Below are 15,146 nucleotides of genomic sequence, written 5' to 3' on the forward strand. Positions count from 1 at the left end.
TGCGTCCTGGGGCCCAGCGGGCATCGCCAAGGGGAAGGCCGGGTCTAGGCAGACATCACCACCAGGGCAAGACAGCTGTTTATCAAAATATTTTATTTTAGGAGACCCCTCAAAAAAAGACCCTCCACATCTGACAGATGCCCAGCAATACCCTTGGCCTTTTTCTTTTTTTTGGTCTTTTCTGTATTTTTTTTTTTTCTTTTTAAATCAACTAAAACAATTTGATGCTTAAAATAAAAGACAGGAATATTTCCCAATCAGACTTTAGTCAAGAATATATATATTTTTTGATCCTGGGGACGACGGGGGCGGGGAGGACGCTTGGCGGCACTTGGTGTTCCTGGCGACGGGAGGAGGGCTGGTGCCGAGGACGCGGCCGGGCGGTGGGGATGCCCGCTGCCTGCCCAGCTGAGGGAGGAGGACTCATAATTTACATAAAATCGCAGCCGGTCCTCAGGGTGCTGCCGCCTGCCCGCCCCGCCTGGCTCGCGGGACTTCTGGGAAGGGGCTGGTTCCATCTGGGATTCAGCGTCACCTTCATTACACGTGCGGCTTCTTTTCCAGCTGAGAAACTTTTTTTTCCTTTTTTAATTTTTAAAAAGAATCACAGCCAACATAAGACATGAACTGCAAAATCCAAAACGGCTGTGCTTACCCTATTTATAAAAACAGGAGAGTCTGCCTGGGGCAGAGCCCGGCTACACCTTCCCGGGGATCTTGGCCCGCTTGCGGGCGATGGCATCCTCCACGGCCTTCAGCTGCTTCAGCAGCTCCTCCCGCCGCGACAGCGTGCTGGCCTTCCCTGCCTTGGTGCCGGCCGAGGCGGCGGCGGTGCTGCTGTCTGAGGCTTTGCCGGGCACACTGGTGACCTTGCTGGAGCTCTTGGACTGCGGGGACAACGGGCGCTTCCTGCGGGGGTGGGAAGCCCATCAGAGGCGGCGGAGGGCCTCTCTGCCCGAGCCTCCCGCCGGGGGCTGGCCGCCAGGGGCTGACCCGCCGGGCAGAAGGCCCCCCGGGACGGAAGAGCCGCAGGGCCCAGCCCAGACTCCCGCCTGCAGCCGGGTTCTGGCCACTGTCGAGGCGGCCCCCCCATGCCTCCCACGCCCCCGACGGTGGAGCAGAGCCCGGGAAGGCGAAGGGCACGGCGCTGGGGCTCGCCTGGAGCCCTGCGAACCTGCCGCTCCCACTCCGGGTCCTTGGACGCGCCTCGCTCTGCGCGGAGGTGAGAGCCACGCTGCTAACCCCGGCTTCAAGCAGCGCTGTGGGCCGAGGGCCGGGGGGGGGGGGGCCCGCGCCCGGCCTCCCCAGGTCCCCTCCCACCTGGCCCTTGACCAAAGCCGAGGGTGCAGGTATGCAAAGACTCAGCCCACTTCCTGGGAAGAGGAGATCCGCGCTCCCACGTCCTGCGCCCCACGTGGGAGGGGGAGGAGCCGCCACCACCCGGGTCCTGGTCCTCTGGCCGTGAGCTGCATGCTCGGGGCTGTGCCTCGTCCCGGGACCCGCTGGTGGGGCAGAGTGAGGACACAGGCCAGACCACCCTCTTGCCTGAGTCTGCCCTTGGCTAGTCCTGTTGCCTGCTGGCCTCCGCCTGGGGGGGGACGCTGGGCCAGCCCTCTCGGTGGCAAAGGAGCCGCTGCGCGGGGCCCAGGGCAAGGGGCGGGGGTCGACACACTCACCTGTCTGCAGGGGCTGTGGGTGTCTTGGAATTCTGGCCCCTCTGCCGCTCCGGCTTCGGGGAGCTGAGTCTCCCACCTGACTTCCGGTCCCGAGAACCTGGGTGACAGAGGACAAGGTGAGACCAGGGTCCCAGCGCCACACGGGGGCTGGCGTGCACAAACAAGGATGGGGAAGCCCCTCTGGCCCCCGGCGCCCCCATGCCACAGAGTGGTGGCCGCTCTGTTCAGCGTCCTCGTTTTCACAGAAGAAAACAAGCAGCAGAGTCAGGGAGAAAAAAGGGAAGGGAAGGACGGATTACATCAGAAAACGAAGCCCCAGAAAAACACGGAAGCCGAGGTCTAGTTTGGGTTTGGATTTCTTGAGCCAGCGTCAAAACAGACCGCCGCGCTCTGAGCGTCCAATGCCAAGCAGACAAAAGCCTCCTTCCGTGCCTTGACCACACTCATGGTGCGGGTCTTCACACAGGGAGCAACCCGGCACGGCGGCTTAAAAGCTACACGCAAAACCGAGAACGGGAAGAGGGCCTGCTGTCGTGCGCGTGTGGGGCCCTGAGCGAGGGCAAGCGGAGGCGTCCTGCACCGCGCAGGCTTCGGGACTGGGGGTGTCCTCCTCCCGACCCTGGCAGGGCTCGCTGGGCCCTCCCCTCTGTTTAGGCGGACGGGCGGCCTGGCACCACTCGGGGCTCTGCCTCCCTGGTTAGAGGCCGCCAGGGAGAGCCTCTGCTTGGGCCGGCGGTCCTCCAGGAGGGGCCGAGCACCCCCAGGGCAGCCCCGCGCGCCCTCGCCCGCAGGTGCGGCCCGCCCCCCTGCACGTGCACAGCCTCGTGGGCCCGCGGGGGTCTTCCAGCGGCTGAGCGCCCTGTGTGCTCACAAGAGGTGGGGCCCCAGCTGTAGGAGGGCTGTGGGGACCCAAGCCCAACGCCCCGCCTTGCTGACCTCTGTTCTGGTACACACAGTTATCTTCCATGAAAAACTCTTGTTTGCGTTAAAACACAATGGCTTATTACTGTTATTTTTAAAGCATTACAGTTCTAACTTTAAAACCTGTGAACGTGGACAGACACATCCACCCACTAAGAAGTCCCCTGGGGGCCCCCATACTTTTAAGAGCACACAGGCGAGGCTCACCGCGGTCCGGGGAGGGCGCGGCCCGCTTGGCCGGCGGCGGGCTCTGCCTGTCCCTGTCGGCGGGCTCGCAGCGCTTCCTGCTGCCTCTGTCCGCGGCCTGGAACGACGGGGTGAGTGTGACGGGGACCCGAGCCGGCAGCCACCTGCTCTCCGCGCCTGCAGGCACTCCTGGGGCTCCTGCGCCACGTGCCCCGGGGGAGGCAGGGCCACGGTCTCCAGGCCTCCGCGCCTGGGACAGGACTCAGGCCCCCCGGCCCCTCGGGACACTGCAGATGCCAACGCGGAGAGGCCCGGTCCGCTCTGCTCCCCGTCCCAGGTCCCAGGGCTGCCGTGTGGGACCCAGCCCGTCTCCCACCACCCGCCCCGTGCCCACGCGGCACTGCTGCGAGGCTGTCCGCCGGGGCGGGGTGAGCGGGGACGTGGGAAGCCACTGGCCGGCACAGCCGTGGGTGCCGCAGCCCCAGCAACGCTGCCCACGGCCTCACCTTGTTCAGCAGCGTCAACTTGATCTCCTTGTGGGTGACGAATGCAGCCGCTGGGGGCTGCCCAGGCGGCGCCGGCTGGGGGGCGGTGGGCTGCTGGGAGGACCTGCCGCCCGCAGGGGCTCTCGGGGGTCTGGGTGGCTGTGTGGACGGGTCCCGTTTCCGCTTGTCCGCTTTCACGCCGTCTTCTTTCTTAGATTTTCCTGCCAATGAGAAACACCTCATCACAGCCTCTGCTCTGGTGGGGTGGCCGCCCGCGTGCCAGCCGGGGGAAGGCGTCACCAGCTGGCCGCGTGTGGCCGCCGCACACCCCCTCCCTTGCCTGGAGCCAGGACGCCCAGCGCCCGGGCCCCTACCTTTCTCCTTCTTGGTCTGGGCTGGGGTGGGGGACCGCGAGCTGGCCGAGGACACGGGGCTGGCCAGGTCCGCGTACATGTCATCCGAGTCCACGCTGCGTGCCGAGCTGCTGCTCGAGGTGGCGCTGGACACCGAGGAGACGCTGCTGACGCTCAGGGACCTGCGGGCACAGCACACCTGCTCCCGCCCGGCCCGGCCCCGCCTCCTGACGCCCGTTCCCAGGGCAGGGGAACCCCACCAGCCGGGATCGCAGGGGCTGCGGGCGGGTCACAGGTGCCGCCCGGGGAGGGGATGCCCACGGAGCAGTGGCAGCGGCCATGCCCTCGCAGTCCCAGGTGACCTGCTGTCAGCTGGGCAGGGACACACGACTGAGAGTGACCAAGAGGTGGAAACCCTTCCCGGCGACCACACACAACAGAGGCGGACACGGGCTGCGGCGCGAGCAGACGCGACACTGGACGCCCCCCGGGCCGGCTCAGGAGGCTCTGGACCTGGCCGCGCTCCTGGGCCCCGGTCCCCCCGCGGCCCAGGCCACACAAGGACTCAGCGCCGCGCACGGAGGTGTGCAGACGCGGCGACGGGGAGGGCCGAGCGTGGTCTGCTTGAAAGGCTAGGCCTTCGACACGCCTCAGACCAATTCAGACAGGCCCGGGCACGTGGACAGGCCGCCTGCTGCCTCCACACGGGGCAGAAAACTGGGTTCAAGCAGCCCGAAGGCTGGCCCGCACGACCCTCTGTTTGAACAGCCACACAGCAGGGCTCTCTGCCCAGACCCCCCCGACCAGCGGCCCGCGGGGGCGCTCGCACCTGCGGCGGCCTCCCCCGGGCTGCCGGGCCTGGCGGGGGCGGGGGGCAGGCGCGGGCGGGGTGGGGCGGGGGCACGGGCGTCACCTGGACCTGGAGCTGGAGCCGCTGGAGCCGCTGGAGCCGCCGCTGCCGCTGGCCGTCCGCCTGCAACACGGCCAAGCGTCCCGCTTACCTTCCCGCCTCCGCGCGCGGGCGCCCCTCCGGGCCAGGGCTCGCGGGCCTGGGACCAACGCGCCCCCAGGGACCACCCCCGACCGGGCAGCGGGCGGGGCTCGGATCCTTCTCCGTGGGGCTCTCCCCCGAGTGCAGCCGGCCCAGCCCCGGCGGTCAGCGCCCCGCCCCAGCGCCTGCTGCAGGGCCCCGAGGCTGATGGCGGGTCACGGTCCCTGCCTCCGCCGCCCGGGAGCACGCCTCCCCCAGCGCTGCGAGGCCGGCGCGCTCACCTCCTGGGGGGGGTCCTGGCCCGCCTCTCCCTCCTCCTGGCTTCCCGGAGGTCTCCGGACACCTTCGCGGGCTCGGGGGCAGGAGCGGTGGTTTTCGGGGCCTGAGGTGGGGCTGGAGGCGGGGCTGGCTTCTTCAGCAGCTTCTCTCTGTGACGGGAGATGGATGGCGGGTCAGGCCTGACCGGGCAGGTGGAGGCGGGCCTGCCGGCCGACCTCAGGGCACGTGCTCCGCGGGCACACACTGCCCCGCGAGGCGCCGTTTCCTGCAGACCCCGCCCCACGCCGAGCATCACCTTGCCTCCTGTCCCAGGCAGGAGAGGGAGGAAGGAGGGGCCGCCTGCAGAGCCCTGGGGGAGCGCCAAGAGCTGGGCCACACTCCCCCCGAGGGACAGGGCCCCGATCGCCTGCCCTGCACGTGGGGGCGGCTCTCCAGGGCTGCCGGGCGCGGCTGCGTGTGGGGACCACACAGCAGTGGGGAAAACGGCCCCCAGGCTGTCCTCCACATCCCATGGGGAAGACAGCCCACCCACTTGCTAAGTGCCCTGAGCACAGACGGCACAGGCGGGCCGCAGAGCAAACTCTGCCAGCAACGCTGAGGCCGGCAGGAAGCAGCGTCTGGGTAACAGGACGCGGCTCAGCACGGCGGCAGGGCTGAGTCCAAGCCCGTGCCGACCCGACACAGACCCACGCGTGCCCCTGGGTGACGCCGTCTGCGTGAAGCCAGGGGCCCGAAGTGCCTGCACTGTGGCGGGGGTCTCCCAGCCCACGGCACCATTCAGGTGGATGCAGTGCCTGGGGCCTACGCTACACCCCGATGCCATTCCCTATTTAACAGCGAGCCGGCAGAATCCCCTAAGCCTGAGGTCCAGGAGCCAACCCCACTCTGGAGGAAAACCTGCCGCGGGGGCCGGGCCAGACCTGCGGGGACGGCCGACGTCGGGACGGCCTCACGCCCGGCAGAGCAGCGCGCGCGCGCGCGCGGAGCCCGCTCTCACCTGGGGGCCGTGCACCCCGCCCTGCACGCCAGGCTCCTAACCCTCCCGCCACCACAGCTGCTGAGGGGCCAACGTGACCAATTCCAGGAGCAGCCAAGACGGTGAAGGACGACAGGGAGCCTGGCAGGGTCCCCAGGGCGGGGGGCCTTACGAGCCGTGCTCGCCCCAACGGGTGAGGCCCCAGCCCCAAGGCCCATGCCCAGCGCCTACCCCGGGGCCCGTGGGCAGCACTCACCCTGCCTTCGCGGTAGGCGGAGCTGGCTCCCCCTTGGTTCTGACAGGTCTGTGTGGGGACGGCGTCGGGGACGGGGATGGGGACGAGGAGAAGGACCGGGACCTGAGGAGTGAGCAGAGGTGTGAGGAGGGCGCCCCACCAGGTCCCCGCCCCGGGGGCAGGCAGCAGCCCTCAGCTGCCATCTGGGGGCCGGCGGGGAGGACCCCGAGAGCACGGGGCCAGGCCCTGGGGCAGCCCGTGGGACTCGCAAACACAACTGGGGCGGGGAGGGGTTCACTAGCGGAGAAAGTGCCCCCGACTTTCTGAGGACTGCTCAGACACAGACACACCACACGTAGGGCCTTCTTCCGCCTCTCCCGGCGTCACCCAGTGCTCACGGGGGCAGACTGCAGGCGCACCCCCGCCACGGGGTCTCCGGAAGCCCCACACGCCTCAGCTTGGTTCCAGGCTTCTCCCCCACAGCTCACCACACAGGCTTCTCCTGCACGGAGGAGCCGTAACTTTCCTGTCTTTCTCCCCGCCTCCTACAGGCAGCCTTCCCCTGCGCACCAAGGCACTACCTTCACTCCTGGCAGGCGGGCCACGAGGCCTCAGTGCCTACCGCTGGCCCTCTGGACACCCTTAGAAAAAGGCTGGCTTTCCTTTCTCACAGCTGTCACTCTGCACAAGACAACATTCAGGAAAAGCAGGCCCAGCTGTCCTCTCACCCCACAAACACAGGAACGTGGCCGCCGGACGCGGCAGCTTCAATGATCTCGTGCTGCTCCCGCCCTCCCTACACTGTCCTAGCGTGAGAGAGCCTGCCAAGGAAGGGGCACCACCGCGGGCCACAGACCCCGCAGGAAGACCCATTCGTTTATCCCAGAAACACCTGGTGACGTGCTCCCCAGGGAAGTGGCGGGCATGTGTGTTTGTGTGTGGTGTGTGTGGAGTGCGTGTGAGTGGTAGGGGTTGGTCCACGGCCCGCTGCGGCCATCTGGGAGAGCTGCACCCGTCTGCGACCGCGGGGACAGAGTCACACGGGTGGCCCCTCCACCCTCAGCCTCCCTCTGGTCTGAAACCTGTCCTGGGTGGGGCCCCACCCAGGTGTCTCAGGCTGGCAGGAGGCAGAAAAGCTGGGGGAGGGATTCTGGGTGTGTGTGGAGGTGGCGCTGGGGTGGGGGCGCACGCGGTGGCTGTGCTGCTTGGAAAGGCTAAAGATGCAAAGACAGCGTCAGACGTTTCCTATTCCTCATGAGAACCAATAACGTCCCCCGGCAGAAATTCTCTAACATCTCAAGCAGAGTTTGCCTGTTTTCAGTGGGGAAAACAGCCCTGATCTTTCTGGAACAGGGGAGTAGCACCCTGAGTGGGACCCACCGCGCGCGGGCAGGGCAGGGCCACAGGAAGCCGCCCGAGCCGGCGCTGGCCCCGGGGCTGCCTTGTTCACGACGTGCGCACAGCCCCGATCAGGCTGAGGGCGGGTGGCTGGTGAGCCCGCTGTGCGTCCCTGTGCTGGTTCCTTGGCCCCTCGCTGTGGACTCTTCAGAATTCACCAGACACCCGACCCAGCGAGACTCTTCCTACACGACTAGGACACGACTAGGACCTGGAAGGGCCCCGTGAACACAGAGACCTGCCCCCATGCAGGCGGCCGGACGGGCCTGCGCCACCCCCCCACCCGCCGGGCCTCAGGACGTACCTGGACCGGCTGCCTGAGAACGAGCTGTGTCTGGAAGACCGGCTGGAGTAGGAGCTGTAGGACGAGGACCGGGACCGGGACCGGGAGGAGCCAGAGCCAGAGTAGGAGGAGGACCGTGAGGATGACCTGGAGCGGCAGCAGAGAGGAGAGCAGCTGAGCCGCCCCTGCCCGCTGCCGGCCCCCATGACGCCCCCCCGCGCAGACACAGCCGCCCTCCAGCACCCTGTGGACGCGCGGCAGGCCAGGCCCCCCTCGTGGGAATGGCGTCTGGAGACCAAGACCGGGTGTCTTGCTGGGTGTGCCCACTGCCGTTGCTGACACAGCGCCCGGCCTTCGGGGGACACAGCCAGGACACCTGTGCCCGTGCGTGCAGGTGAGTGTGTCTGACCCGGGCAGACACACGCGTGTGCATCTGTGTGTCTGCCAGTGCAGGCGGTGGAAACCCTGAGTCCACAGACACGTCCACCTCTGCAGGCTCCTCCTGGCCCTCTCCAGGGAGAGCACCTGCTCTCACCGTCCACAGCACCCTCACCTGCCAGTGCAGACCCAGTGCACACACAGACGTCACAGCTGCCGACCCGAACTCACAGGAGACGGGCGGACTGACCAGGCGCCGGAGCCAGGCGGCTCTCCCGGTCTCCCTCCCGGTCCCCCCCGCACGGGCCCCGCCCAGGCCTGCGCGGCACCCTGGGCTGCCTGCGCCCGGCCTGACCGCGCCGTTTACTCCTGGGGCACGTGACGCCTCCCCGGGGCGCTCAGCGTCAGTCCTGCCGGCCGGCGGTGCCCTCGGGCCCGGCCCCAGCACAGCCCTGCGGGGCAGACAGACGCCGCCCCGTCCTGCTGACCTCCCTGCCCCCTCACCTGGAGGAATTAGAGGCAGAGGCCGACGAGGCGGATGTTTTTCGACGCCGTCGTGCCCGGCTTGGGGAGACTGACGCCCCGAGTTTCTTCTTGGGAGACTTGGACCGGCGCCAGGGGTCCTTCCACTCGTCGGCTCTCTTCACCTGGGGCCCGGCAGAGGCCGTCTCCTTCTTTGGTGGCTCAGCTTGACGGCTGAAATCACAGAGAAGAGAGCAGGTCTGGGGCCACCTCCCGTCAGACAGCACTGCTGTTTGGTAAAAGAAGCTGAGCGAGAGGAGAGACGGCAACGTAACGGCTCCCTCCAGGAACATCCGATACGCAGGGCAGCAGGTACGCTGTCGACGGGAGACCGCAGCCGGAGCCACACGCGCAGGCTCTCTCCACCAGTGCTGTCTTCCAGGGCGGCAGGGTACCTGGGCACCCAGCACCACCCTCCCCCCGAGCCCCCACCTTCCCACTGCAGGGCTCCGGGAAGGACGGGGAGGAAGGGGCCTCGCCGGGCACGTCCTGTCTAGAGCCCGCGCCCAGTGGCTGCACAGCCAGCACCGAGGAAGCTCGGGGGATTGAAGAACTCTTGTTTGCACACGCGTGAAGTCCAAGCCTCAGACATTTCCTTTGTTTTCTAAATTTAACTCACTGAAAGACCACCATCTCCCAGCAGGAGCCCCCACGGCAGGCTGCCCCAGGGCTCACCACCAACTGGGAACGCAACATCGCCAAACGGGGCAGGAGAGGGGGAGCAACTGGGTCCCGAGGGTGTGAGCAGGTGGCAGGGGGCCCCGCGCCCCACGTCAGAGCACCCCTGCTTTACAGAGAGCCAGAGCGTGGGGTCCCAGAGCAACTCACGGCAGTTCAACACGAAGGCAGCGCCGGCCTTATGATGCTTACTGATTAAAAAATCACTCAGGAAGTAAAAACAGGGAAATAAAAATCCCATCATCTCGCTCTCCGGGGACAGCCAGCGTTTAGCATCTATAATTTCCTCTCTGCCTTTATTTCATTCTCCACGGTGAACCCTGGAAGCACAGCTGGGACTGTCCAGGGACTGCACCGCTGCGGCGGGCCTCCCTGACCGTGTAGTCGTTCACTGTCAGGTATTACATAATCTGGACATTTCTCCACTGTTTACGTGTTTAAAAAACGCAAAGAACAACAAAACCACCCTTTATACAAGTCTTTATGCACATGTTTTTTCAAGGACAAATTTCTAAGATGTGGAATCAGTGGGCCAAAGAGGTGAGCATTTACCAGCTTCCTGCTAAGTTGTCAAATATTTTCCCTGAAAGTCAAAACAATTGACGCTCAGCACAGTGGGTGCCTGTGTCCCTCCCCCGGGGCTCCCGTGTGACCTGCGCGGTGCCACAGCACCTCCCAACAGACGGGGGCCTGCATCCTGGCGGCCGCGCACACAGAAACGGGCTCCCGTTTGTGTGGCAGAACCTGGCGCCGTGAGGCCACCTGTGAGTCTGGCTGTCCTTGTCCTCGGCCGGCGCTCTAGCGCGCTCTTGGGATGGGAGCGGTGGGCGCGCTCTCCCCCTCCGGTACTTCTCCCAGGCTACTGGCTTTCCCCGGCGCGGGTGGTGGTGACACGTGGTGCACGTCTAACAGCTCCTTTCAGGCTCACAGAGCCCTCTCCGTTCCCAGCCACACGGGCTCCTGCGGCTCCAGAGCTGCTGTGTTCTCTGCGAACCCCGCCCCAGCGTGGCATGCCTGGCACGCGGGCTGCGGAGGGGCTGTCATGCGCAGTCTGAGGGGAGAGCCCTGGCGTGTTCCCGCTCACTGTCCCGCAGGCTGGTGGGCCCGCCTTCCTTTCCAGAATGGCTTGTGGGCGATGCCATCTCCCAGCCCTATAAACTTACTCCGAGGGGCTGTGCTCTCCCATTATGAATCTGGCTCCTCTCATCTGCACACAGGACCATGCCGGCCTTACAAGTCCCAACACGGAGCCCTCAGAGGTGCCGACGTGTCCTGCCCGTTCACCTGGAGGACCCTGCAGCAGCCCGCGGCCCTGCCCCCGCGAGGCTCTGGGCTAGACGCTGTCAGACCTGTCCACGGTGTCCCACCATGTCCTCCCATCTGCGATGGGTGTCAGCAGACATCACAGTTTCATTAAAAAAAGGTCCTGCCTTTTGGCACTAGATTTTCAGAATTATATAAGGTTTCTACTACCAGCATCTACTGACATTACATCATCACAGACAACAATCAATGCCTGTGGATATTTTCAGAACTTTTCAGTCAATGGGTGGTGAACGAGCAAGTTCCACGCCTACTATTTGCAAAGAGTCCCACACCAGGCACGACACCCAACGTTTAAAACTGCCCCAAGGACGCAATAAACTGAGGCATAAAATCCCTGTCATCTCAGCCCCACATGCGGAGAGCCACTGTCCCTCTGGCTCCTAAGCAGGTCCTCCTGGAAGCGCCGTCCAGGAAGGAAGTGAGACCCGCCACAGGACTCTGGCCTGTCCCGGGCCATCCCGAGCTGCTTTCACCTTTACCCTTCCTGTGCTGTTCTCACTCTAAAAATGCAACAGGAAACGGAACACCTTGGTCACTAGGTTTTCACGAGTCATCAGAATGGCCCAGCTCTGCCACCTGTGGCCCTTCTAACCCAAGACGAGAGAAACAGACGGAAACCAAGGGTGTGATTCACGACGTGGCCGTGTCAGTGCTGAGCGTCCGTCGAGTTCACTCACAAGCCTGTCTGGGGACCCTGTCGCTGCAGTGCTGAGGAAGGGCGGGGAAGAGTCAAGCAGGTCCACTCCCAGCTCAGGCATCAGGCAGCCATGACAGAGGCCGGTGACCTCGACACAGCCCGCGGCCGGGCCATCCCTCTGCTCTCTGACACGCCCGGGGGAAGAACCCACAGGTTCCTGGAAAACCAGGTAGCCAGACAAGCAACACTACTGGAACGCAGGACAGCAGGCTCTCCACCACGGGAGCTGGGGACGCGCGGGAGGACGACACCCGTCAGCCACGCTGGCATTGGGAAGCCGACAGAACAGATCTGGAGTTTACATCAACTCTTCTCAACAGAGAGGGGAAAACACCCTCTAGTAAGCTCCAAGCAACCCTCCCCAGTATGGCCACAGCACAGCCTTATCTTCTAGGCACCTGATCCTGTGTTCAAGGCCACAGGAGAGGGACTCTGAAGAGCAAAGCTCATGAGAGAGGGCCCCGGTCCCCCTGGCAACCTCTGCCAGGGCCACAGCGAGGGTGTCTGCACACCCCATCCTGAGCGGCGGCGCAGTTTGGGGTCAAAGCTAGGAAAAGATAAAGAGGAGGAAGGCTCTCTTCTAAGACAGAAGGGTTAAAGAGCCAGGAGAGATGCAGGGAGAGGGGACAGACAGCAAGGGGTGGGTTTTTCCAACTGGACTCACGCCTTCCAAGGGCCTTCCCCCAGCCCTTCCCCACGAAGCTGCTCACCTCCCAAATGCTGGACGAGGTCATCCCCGGGCCCAGTGGGCAGGAGCCGGCTCCCAGGGCCCCACAGGCAGACAAACAGGGGACAGAACAGGCCTCCCTACTCACACCCCCACCCCCTCACTCCTACTCACTTCCTCCAGGGAGCCTGGGAAGGTGAGGGCAGTCCCCAGGGAGGGGCACCCAGGGCCACAGACCCGTGGCTTTAACCCTCAGATGTTTCAACTCCATCGCTTAATTTCTGGGAGGGGTCGTGAAGACTGTTCCCAAACCCATTCCACTCCCAAGCGGCCTGCAGTTCTGCGTGGCCCCCAGGCCCCACCCTGTTCCTGACTGCTTTCGCATTCACCTGCATTTTCCCACTTCCCACCAACACCACACGTCTGCACTTGGGTTAGCACACATGAGAGACCACGAGTCTTTCCATCTTCGTCAAGCAGGCGGGCAACCTCTGTAACTCAGTGCGTTAGTCAAGAAGTAAAAACACAGGATACACCTCTCCTCGAAAACGCCCCGGGCACGATGACTTTCTCAGAGCAGGTCAGCAGGCAAACGACGTCCGGGATAGGTTGGAACAAGATGAGAAAGATAAAATTAAGATTCCTAAGTTCTCAAGGAGCATCTTTCTTGCTGATACGATAGAAAGGTCAGTGCCGGAGATCTAACGCCTCAAGCGCGAGGACAGAGACGGAGACAGAGGCGTGGGAGGCGCCCGTAGCCCGGGGACAGCGCAGCAGGTGTCCGGGTGCGAGCGCCTGGCGCCCTCGGGGTCAGCAGAGGCAGGCGACACCACCACGTGGGTCCAGACAGAACACCACGTGTGGTGTTCAAATCCACGAAACCCACGAATCCCACACACAAGACGGATGACACGGAAGGCTGAGCCGCCGCGGCAGGAGGGGAGGCCGGAGGTGGAGGAGGAGGAGCACTCAGGGAGACGGAGGGGAGCCGCCAGACGCAGAGGGACGCCTGGCACGGACTTCCTGGCAAAGACAGAAGAGTCCCACGGACCCGTCAAAGCCCCCGTCATCCATCACCCTTCTCTCCAGGGCGACAGAAGCCTCGGCCCAGGGGCCAGCGCGAGCCGAATGGAGATGCACGGGCAGGGGTCCAGCCGCGGCTCGGTCAACCGCACGGGAACCTCCCCGCCCACAGGGCTCTGAGAACAGTGGCTCCTCCCCTGCCCCAAGACCTCCAGGTGGGCACGCTTGAGCAGGGCACCTCCCCGCTTCTGAAGCGACAGCCTGCCAGGCCCGGCAAGCGTGAGGAAGCGCGGGCAGAGCTCCCTCACCAGGACTACTGTCTCCAAGGAAATGAGAAGCTGGGCATTTTAACCCCAAGAGGCACTAAACCTCACACTACACCCGAATGTTCAGTAAACAGCTTTAAAGATAACAGGCAGTCTGGGCAATGTCTTCGGGAAGGTCCCGGTTACTATTTATGTCTGGAATGAAACTCCCTTGCCTGTGCTGAGAACACCCTAATTACCGCCGGCGCCCGACCTGGCGGAGCACACCCACGGGCCTGGCTACAGAGGCAGGAGGGGGTTGCACAAGAGGGGCCTGCCCGTCAATGCACTCCACGGACCCGGCTAAGAGGCTCGGCGCTGGCCTACAATCAGGCCAGCCACACAAGCAGCAAAGCGTCTGAACAGGCATAATCAGAAAGGCAAACCTGGACGAAGGGAGCAGGGCCACCACCAAACACAGAGACGTGGTGTCCGGCCCGGAGCCGACAGGGCGTGGCGGCTCCCCGGTCCCCCGTCTCAGAGCGACGGCTGGGCAGGGGGTGAGAAGGGAGCCCCGGGCCCCGCCCCACGGCGCACCCGCCGCCTCCGCCTTCCCGTCCCAAGGTGGGCTGCGGGGGCTCGTGCTGCTGGAGACGAACCAGGAGACGCTCTCTGTTGTCACCTACTCTACGCACGTCCACAGGAGCCGCACGTGAGACCCCGGCACAGACTCTGCCCCACTGCCCAGAGCCCTTCACACCGCGCCGGAGGCGACAGCGTACACAGCTTTGTCAGTCTCCTGTCTCAGCTGAGGACAGTCCCTTCCACCCAGCTGCGGATGAAGAAGTCCCAACCTCTCCGAGGCTAAATAAACGAACTCTTCTATGAAAGGGAGAGCATGTAAGGGAATTCTGGCAGGGAACTTGGCCACCTCCTGAAGAAGTGGTCCCTCTAGCTCTGGCTGATCAAAGACAAGGAAACAGGAGGCCCTGCTGGAACTCCTGCTCTGGGGAAGCCCCACCCCTCAGGCTGGTCTGAACCCAGGCCGAGGGGCGGGCGCCCCCTCTGCTGAGGGCTGCAGGTGCTGGGGGTGGAGACCCACGGGAGCCGAGCTGAGCCCAACGCAAGGAAGCACACCCGGTCAGAGGCCGCCAGCAGAGCACCTCAGCCCATGAGAAAAGCTGCATCTGATTTGAGGAAGAATTCACGAAGTTTCCTGCAGCCTGACCCACTAGGTTCAGCCACGTTCTGGCCGAGCCCTTCCCAGCAGGAGACCCTGTGGCTGTGTGAGCATCAGATCTGGAGGCCGCCCTCCCAGTGCTCTGGCTGCTTGGGGGCCGGGCCAAAACTTGCTACTGCCTTTAAGAAAACCCGCCTTTTGGATCTGCCTGTACTTCCCTGAGGAGAGGCCAGGCAGCCCTGGAATGTGAACACAGGCGTCTGTCCCATGAGCTACAGATGGCCCGGTTTACGGTGGCTCAACTGTTGTTCTGTGACTTCACAATGGTGCGAATGTCATGCCTTCAGCAGAAGCTGTTCTTTGAATTTTGCGTTTTGACCTTTTCCTGGGCAGTGAGCCACAGCGCCTCTGTCAGCCACGTGACCACGAGGGCAGACAACCCTCTGGACCCAGACAAGCGTGCGCGTTCCCTCTCAGCACAGCGGTCAGGACATCACACGAGGCGCCGCACACGTCACGACGGCCGTGGGTCAGGCAGGCTAGGTGCATTTTCAATGTACAACGGGGTCCATCGAGACGCGACCCCTCGCACATGGGACGGACCTGTGGTTACACGCAGACACGGCTGGCCTGCCCTCCCCCAGTCC

At 64.5% G+C, this 15,146-nt stretch overlaps 1 protein-coding gene across 7 annotated transcripts in view; it reads right to left on the minus strand.

Annotated features, from left to right (window-relative positions):
• Window positions 1-384: 384 nt before the first annotated feature.
• Window positions 385-15,146, minus strand: part of ZC3H18 (zinc finger CCCH-type containing 18) — a 45,296-nt gene continuing 30,534 nt past the window's right edge. For all 7 annotated transcript variants that reach the window (XM_057711648.1, XM_057711647.1, XM_057711649.1 and 4 more), the window contains 10 exons: window positions 8,666-8,857; window positions 7,805-7,930; window positions 6,124-6,225; window positions 4,894-5,040; window positions 4,535-4,594; window positions 3,643-3,803; window positions 3,290-3,489; window positions 2,805-2,901; window positions 1,677-1,773; window positions 385-909 (listed from right to left, as the gene is read on the minus strand). In XM_057711648.1, coding sequence (XP_057567631.1) covers window positions 699-909; window positions 1,677-1,773; window positions 2,805-2,901; window positions 3,290-3,489; window positions 3,643-3,803; window positions 4,535-4,594; window positions 4,894-5,040; window positions 6,124-6,225; window positions 7,805-7,930; window positions 8,666-8,857 — 1,393 coding nt within the window. In that variant the 3' untranslated portion in view covers window positions 385-698. The remainder of the gene's footprint in view (window positions 910-1,676; window positions 1,774-2,804; window positions 2,902-3,289; window positions 3,490-3,642; window positions 3,804-4,534; window positions 4,595-4,893; window positions 5,041-6,123; window positions 6,226-7,804; window positions 7,931-8,665; window positions 8,858-15,146) is intronic.

This window comes from Hippopotamus amphibius, chromosome 16, assembly GCF_030028045.1.
Source record: "Hippopotamus amphibius kiboko isolate mHipAmp2 chromosome 16, mHipAmp2.hap2, whole genome shotgun sequence".
NCBI classification, from domain to species: Eukaryota; Metazoa; Chordata; class Mammalia; order Artiodactyla; family Hippopotamidae; genus Hippopotamus; species Hippopotamus amphibius.